Here is a 7,500-nt window from a genome sequence, read left to right as displayed (position 1 = left end):
TGCATGTGCATGTGCTAGATCGCTTCAGCAAAATGAGCGTGTTTAGGTGTAGAGCTATGCGCCTGTACAAAGCTGTGTTTGGAGATCAGCCTTGCACTGCATGCATACAGGCTACTCAGAGGTGTCAAGTGTCACATCAGCATCATCAAACTGTGTACCTGGCCAGCTTTTACAGTCAGTACACAGTGGTTGTGGAGGAACTCTGTTTATGTGCGTGTACAACTGTACATGTCATTTCTTGTACTCAGTACTTAGACGCAGTACTGTATGCCATTCACTTTGACATTCATGTGCATACCATGGCATACATGTGCATGGACATGCATGGCATGGACATGCACAGTGCATGGACATGTATTAGATCCACATGGAAAATGTGCGATAAGACTTTCAAATAGAGGGGGGAGGTAGGGGGGTAAAGTCTATTCGAAATGCGTTACGTTTACAAAAAAAAGTGCGAACTTATGAGATGCTCCCTTAGTCTTTTTCGTCCAATGATCTTTTGGATTATAATGCTTGATCTGCGGACAGAACTGTTTCGTCCTTTGTGGACCCATCAGCGCAGCGCAGAGGAAATGAGGCCGAACCTGATAGCAATGAAAAATAAATTTTCCCGCGCGCCGGACTGGTCATCTGATCTACAATCTCACAGGTCAGGGACGCGCGGGCCTCGCGAAATCCATTTTTGGAGTTTGTGGGGCCCGAACGTACCTTGCCAGAGTGCTCAAACTGACAAGTCAGTGTGCTCTGCATAGTAATGCTTGTAATGTCGATTAGTCCAGCTTTTCACTAAACTCTTATGGTCCATGGACTAAATTTTCAAGCGGACAAACTCCCTTTCTTTGGATTTAAGCGAAATTATTAACCGACTAAATCTGCTGCCTGTACAGTATGCAGTGGAGTTTTTGTTTAGTCAACACGCCGTTTTGCACCGACATGATGGTGTTTTGCCTGTGCATGTCTACTTACCGTGCTAGCTGCCATTGCTGTACACATTGTGCCTCACTCTCTTACTCTCTCTCTCTCTCTCTCTCTCTCTCTCTCTCTCTCTCTCTCTCTCTCTCTCTCTCTCTCTCTCTCTCTCTCTCTCTCTCTCTCTCTCTCTCTCTCTCTCTCTCTCTCTCTCTCTCTCTCTCTCTCTTACTCTCTCTCTTACTCTCTCTCTCTCTCTCTCTCTCTCTCTCTCTCTCTCTCTCTCTCTCTCTCTCTCTCTCTCTCTCTCTCTCTCTCTCTCTCTCTCTCTCTCTCTCTCTCTCTCTCTCTCTCTCTCTCTCTCTCTCTCTCTCACGCACGCACACACACGCACACTCTCTTTCTTTTTCTGCTGTGCAGCACGCTGACCTTGTAAAATACATCAAGCCATTGCAACGTATGATTAGTCGTCTTCAGCGCACCGGTCCTGTTGACAGTGAGTTCTGTTGTGTTCAGAATCCTGTTGACAGCGAGTTCTGTTTTCAGAATCCTGTTGACAGTGAGTTCTGTGTGTGTGTGTGTATGTGTCTGTGTGTGTGTCTGTGTGTGCGTGCGTGCGTGCGTGTGTGCAAAATCAATTTTTCTGACCATGCGTTAGCTTCTGTTCCAAATGCAGTGAAACCTCGTTAAGACGAACACTGATAAGGCGAACTGTCCATTAGTACGAACTAGGGCCAATCATATGGTTGGCCAGGCATCATATCAAGTCAAAATGATTCGTTTACGACGAGCTCCTGGACGGCGAAATTTCGTGAAGACGAACTACTTTCAAGCGTGATTTGAACAGAATCAGCGTGTAGTACGAACTTTCCGTCCGCGTGCGCTGGCTGTCTTTTTCTTCTTCTTTTCAGTCGAGGCCATGCATCAAATCCAGTTAATTATTCGTTTACGACGAGCTCCTGTACGGCGAACTTTCGTGAAGACAAACTATTTTCAAGCGTGATTTGAACAGAATCAGCGCGTGGTACGAACGTTCGGTTCGCGTGCGCTGGCTGCCTTTTTTCTTCTTCTTCTTCTTCTTTTTAAATAGGGACCATGCATCGTTGTGTGTGCAGTGCCTGTCGGTGGATCTGCATATTGAATCGCACGGTCTGTAAGCGTGAACCATTGCACACTGTAGCTTGTACTAGCCTGTTTCTGGCTTGTACTAAGAATAAATGCTTTCCATTTACCACAGCATGTACCTTCACATAAGTACAATCCCTACGTTATGCATATTGGTTTTTTTTGTCGGATCTGGATAAGAAGAATTCCGGATAAGACAAACAAACTTGTTCAGTCCCTTGAAGTCCGTCGTAACGAGGTTTGACTGTACCTATCTGCAGAGCGCGCTGCTTTGTTGGTCGAACTCAGCAACCCGGCAGAGAGGAATCTAGACGTAACTGGTGGCAATTAAGTGGCCAATACTGACATCCTGGGTGTATGTGTGTGTGTGTGTGTGTGTGTGTGTGTGTGTGTGTGTGTGTGTGTGTGTGTGTGTGTGTGTGTGTGTGTGTGTGTGTGTGTGTGTGTGTGTGTGTGTGTGGGTGGGTGGGTGTGGGTGTGGGTGTGGGTGGGTGCATGTGGGTGTGGGTGGGTGTGCATGTGGGTGTGGGTGTACATGGTGTGTATGTGTGTGTGTGTGTGTGTGTGTGTGTGTGTGTGTGTGTGTGTGTGTGTGTGTGTGTGTGTGTGTGTGTGTGTGTGTGTGTGTGTGTGTGTACCGTATTTTACCGGTTGTAAGTCGACCCCGGTTATAGGTCGACCCCCGTATCCGGAGGTCTCAATTCTGCGTTTTAAAGTTTTCACCCAAAGAAGCACTACTAACCACTCCCTGCTACTAACACATCAACAAATCATGTCAACATTCCTTATTGGAGGGTATAACGTCCCAATCCTTGAAAAAAGCCAATAAACTGGCCAAAATGTGTACACATGGTGCACTCGTGCATGTGGTGCAGGTCATTTTTTGTAAGATACTGATAGTTCCCGGTTATAAGTCGAATCCCGGTTGTAAGTCGACCCCCACACGTTCCCCTTCTATTTTTAGTTGTAAAAAGTCGACTTACAACCCGAAAAATACGGTTTGTGTGTGTGTGTGTGTCTGTGTGTGTCTGTGTGTGTGTCTGTGTGTGTGTGTCTGTGTGTGTGTGTGTGTGTGTGTGTCTGTGTCTGTGTACGCATACATGCCTGTTGGAAATACCTGTATTCCGTGCACAACACAGCAGCCAGGCAGTCGGACCAGATGATAAAACTGACGCGCTTCCTCAACATTCTCGAGAATCCGTCACAGCGGTGAGAAACTGCTCATCATCCCTGATCTACTGCCATTGCTTTGCCCCCATACACCCTGTCGGTATCAATCTGCACGTACATCGTTTCTGATCCAACCGTCTGTATCATACCGCCGTGCGAGTACACGGGGCTACCGTAAAAGTCCGCCAATATGTACCTGCCCGAAAGAAATACCCCCTTCATTCTTTTGGCTCTGTCTGTTGAAGTCAAGTCAAGCCCGAAATAAGTACCGGCACGGTGCGCACATGCAGCACGTAGCATGTACATCGACATGAAAATGACTTCTCCACTACACACAAGTCAGGTCTGAAAGTTAGTTCGTGCCCGAAATTCAGTACCCGCCCGAAAGTTAGTACGGGTGTGGTCACTAAATTCGAAAGTAAATACGTACTTATTTACGGACTTTTACGGTAGTAGTCTTGTCTGTGCACTGCCTACTAGTATGTGATGCACTGGTGAAAGGTGGAGGATGTCACATGACATCACACTGCTTTGTCCAGGTTTGAACCTTGAGAGGCTAGAAACACTGCCACTGCGAGTAACCAACCATGGCAACTGTAATGTGCACACCGTCCCTAGATCTAAAGATATGCTGTGCTTACACCCAGTGCACCTACGTGTGTTGAGTGAAACCTGTCTTAAGACGATCACTGAAGGGACCATCAAAATGTGCTCTCCTTTTCCAGGGTCGCTTGACTGGAAATAGCATTCATTGGTCTTGGTTACAGTGGTCTTCTGGGGCAGGTGGTCGCCTTGTCTGAGTGGTCGCCTTGACAGGTTTTACTGTAGTTCATCCACGCATGAATGGTGGCTTGGCCGCTTTCTATTGCTACTGCATGTGCAATGCACTCGCGACTGCAAAAATCCTTTTCAGATATGCTCAATATCACAACCAACAGTACAAACTGTGCAGTGACCTTTCTTTATCGATGATGCATAACTACGATTGTTGTTATGCATCATCCATAAATAATGGTCACAACACAGTGTTTCCTGTTGGTTGCGATATTAAAGTTGCTATCTCCGAAACGCTTGTTTAGATATGCTCAACTAATGAATATTAGATGTGCTAGTATTGGCCGATGGGCCATGCACTGGATGAGGATCTTTGCGTGCATGCGTGCGTAGGTGGGTGTTGTATGCGTGCATGCGTGCGTAGGTGGGTGTCGTTTGCGTGCAGGCGTGCGTAGGTGGGTATCGTTTGCGTGCATGCGTGATGGACAGTTCTACTGTATGTGATTTTGCCTCTTTCTGTCGGCTGATGTTGTGCTGTGTGTAAACAGTGTGGATTTGGCAACCTTGGACAAGTGCAAGCATGTTCTGGAGAAGATGCCGTTTCGGGTGAGTCTCTCTCTCTCTCTCTCTCTCTCTCTCTCTCTCTCTCTCTCTCTCTCTCTCTCTCTCTCTCTTTCTATCTATCTATCTCTCTCTCTCCGTTTCTCTCTCTCTCTCTCTCTCTCTCTCTCTCTCTCTCTCTCCGTTTCTCTCTCTCTCCATCTCTCCATCTCTTCGTCTCTCAGGTTATGTTTGGTTGGGAAATTTCTAGTGATGAAACGAACCAAGAATTTTACGAGCGAGTAATCTAGCGAATACCACTCAAGCGAACGAACGATTATTCTACTATTCCACAAAACGTGTACATGTAGCAAACACACAACACAAGCGCTCAGACTTGAGTCAGACTCCAGTCAGAGTAGAGTATACCATGGGCACCGCGCATAGTCTAGTCGTTGTCTGCAACACACTACACAGTGTAGTCTAGTCGTTGTCTGCAACACAGTACACAGCTTTTGTATTCAAGTCGAGAGAATTGTCGATTTGATTATTCGAATGGCAAAAAGAAAATCAGCCCGAAAATTCGAATGAAAAAGAGGTTCAGCATGTAGCGCAGCCCAATATATTCGAATCGATTTTTTTAACATGAGTAGTTGAGGACTAGGATTTTGAGATATGCAATGGCTGCGTTTGTTGCAGAGCAAGTCGATTTGTTGGATTCGCTTCTCTTCCTTGAGTTCGCTGAAGGTCACCTGGACCGAACGGAGTTGCTGCTGTTTCTCATTGCCGTTGAGGATGACGTGAAGCGGCGGATGCTTCATCCGATTCAGGCTATTGGCGATAGGATCTCTCTTTGAGACCCCTTGAAAAGGCGGATCTCGGCCGAGCTCCTCCGCTATCCCTTGCATATCAGGAGACCCGCGGACGAATAGCTGCTAGTGAGGGTGGGCCCTACACTGCCTCAGCAGAATGAGATCCATGGTGAGGTCGAACCTCAAATATTTGGCACACTTTGAGTTGCCCTCTTCCTGCTGGGAACTCACCATAGACGCAGATGCCGAGGCAACGCCAGCAGGGCTAGCTACTGCCGTACTGGGAGCAGGAGGCATACCGGGGCTGGTAGTTGGTGAAAAAGCCATGATTCCAAGATCTTGAAATGAAACAAAAAGCACACTTGACAAAAAACACACGCGGAGCATTCGAAAAGTATTTTCTGTTTGCGGGCATTTTTCAGTCGAACAAAGCCCTAGTTTCGACTGATTGAGTGCTTTTCGTGACGATTCTCGAATTTCACTCGAAAATTCAATTTGCTGATGCTCCGTAGTGTCTCCATCTTTTCTTTCTGTGGGCGCGTGTGCATGTGTGTGGGTGCATTTGTGGGTGTGCGTGCGTGCATACGTGCGTGTGTGTTTCAGGGGGGAGGGGGGGGGGGGGGGGGTCTTTTTCGAACTCATGTTTCTGCTGCTTTTGTTCTTTCGAATACAGGTTTTTCCTTGGTAGCATTACAGGTCCCATGATACTTATTTTTAGTGGAAACTTGTCATGTGGCCTGACACTTGTTACATATTATGGCATGCCACTCATCAATCATATCATGTGACCTGCCACAGCACCCTCTTCATGTATGCATGCATTGTTCCGGCCTGTGTTGTTGGTGCGTAGGAAGTGGAATCTTCTCCGTCGGCGGAAAGCTCTACGCTTCCTTCCACCCTGTCCCCTGATCAGCCGATGAGTGGGAAGTCCGGACCGATACCGTCGATTGGGTCGATTGGTGAAGCCTCGGCTCCACCATCTGCCTCCGGAGCGGCAGCTGCCACAGTAGCTTTAACCACCGCCTCTCTGTCCTTGGTCACCACGGCTACTCCAGCAAGCGGTTCCTCGCCGCGTGCAAGCTTGTCGGCAACGACAGCCGCCGCCACGGCAACAGCGGGTGCGACTGCGGGCACCGTGACGACCGCGGCGGGAACGGTGTCCACAGCCGCAGTCGCAGCTGGTTCAACAAGTACAATCTCGCCGTCAGTTCCCACACCACAGGTTAGTTGCTGCTATCATGGTGGTGTACACTGAGTGTGCAGTCCTTTCAGAAGATCAAAGAATGATGATCTGTATCTTGCCTTTGACCATGACTGGGTCAACGGTCACTTAGCTCAGAATTACTTTAGGCCGCCATGCAATGTGGAATACCGTACTCACGCGATTGGAGCACTTTCTTGAATAGTGCCCTGTCTCGAATAGTGCCCCAATCTCTAAGTGCCAGTGAAAAATAGAGCCGTCTCTTGAGTAGTGCCCCCCCCCCCCCCCCCCCGTGTTTGTAACCAAGCGCATGTGCAAGTTTGGTGTTCTTTCACTAATGTTCTTGTCCATCTCATTGCACTGGTGATTTCAGGATCAAAATCGCAATTCTTGTTGTCGTTTCTGTGGAGTCGTGATAGCTTACAGTAAACTTCAGACCCTGCTTTTCTTTGCCTTCTTTGTTTTTATGCTGGATGACGTAAATGTACCCGCATTGAAAAAACAGTGCCCTCTCTTGAAAGGTGCCGTCTCTTGAATGGTGCCCTCTCTTGAATAGTGCACCATGATGGATGGATATTGAAAAAAAAATAGTGCCCCAGGGACACTAATCGTGCGAGTGCGGTTCTCTTCCTATCTTGATATTCAACTCTCGACCTGTGTTTTTTTTTTGGAATTCGGCTGGGTTTAGCATTGAACAAAGTGCCGACATGCTGGTCCGTAATAGTGACGTGTATTTAACGCCATTTCCCAGGGTGGGGTTTACCCACCATTTCTATGCTGGTCCATAACACATTTCCTGCCGAAATAGAATCAGGTGTTCGAACCTAGGTCAGCCTAAACTAGGTTTCGAGCCTGTAATTATAAATTCAGCGCAAACCAGGTTTTGAAAAGCCAGAGATCATCTTTTTTTCTGAATGGATTGTAGACTGTTGTAGTGCCATAAAAAGCCACCAGGCCAGGGCATCC

The 7,500-nt window shown here is 47.6% G+C and overlaps 1 protein-coding gene across 5 annotated transcripts in view; it reads left to right on the top strand.

Moving 5' to 3' along the window:
* Positions 1–7,500, top strand: part of LOC135828263 (mediator of RNA polymerase II transcription subunit 15-like) — a 33,776-nt gene that overhangs the window by 11,507 nt on the left and 14,769 nt on the right. For 4 of the 5 annotated variants that reach the window (XM_065340711.1, XM_065340710.1, XM_065340708.1 and 1 more), the window contains 4 exons: positions 1,333–1,408; positions 3,177–3,246; positions 4,530–4,587; positions 6,184–6,555. In XM_065340711.1, the coding sequence (XP_065196783.1) occupies positions 1,333–1,408; positions 3,177–3,246; positions 4,530–4,587; positions 6,184–6,555 (576 nt within the window). The remainder of the gene's footprint in view (positions 1–1,332; positions 1,409–3,176; positions 3,247–4,529; positions 4,588–6,183; positions 6,556–7,500) is intronic. The other variant, XM_065340709.1, reaches the window with a different exon arrangement.

Source organism: Sycon ciliatum, chromosome 12 (assembly GCF_964019385.1).
Source record: "Sycon ciliatum chromosome 12, ocSycCili1.1, whole genome shotgun sequence".
In the NCBI taxonomy this organism is placed as follows: Eukaryota; Metazoa; Porifera; class Calcarea; order Leucosolenida; family Sycettidae; genus Sycon; species Sycon ciliatum.
The sequence above is the reverse complement of the archived record's forward strand: the minus strand, read 5'-3'. Positions and strand labels throughout refer to the sequence as shown.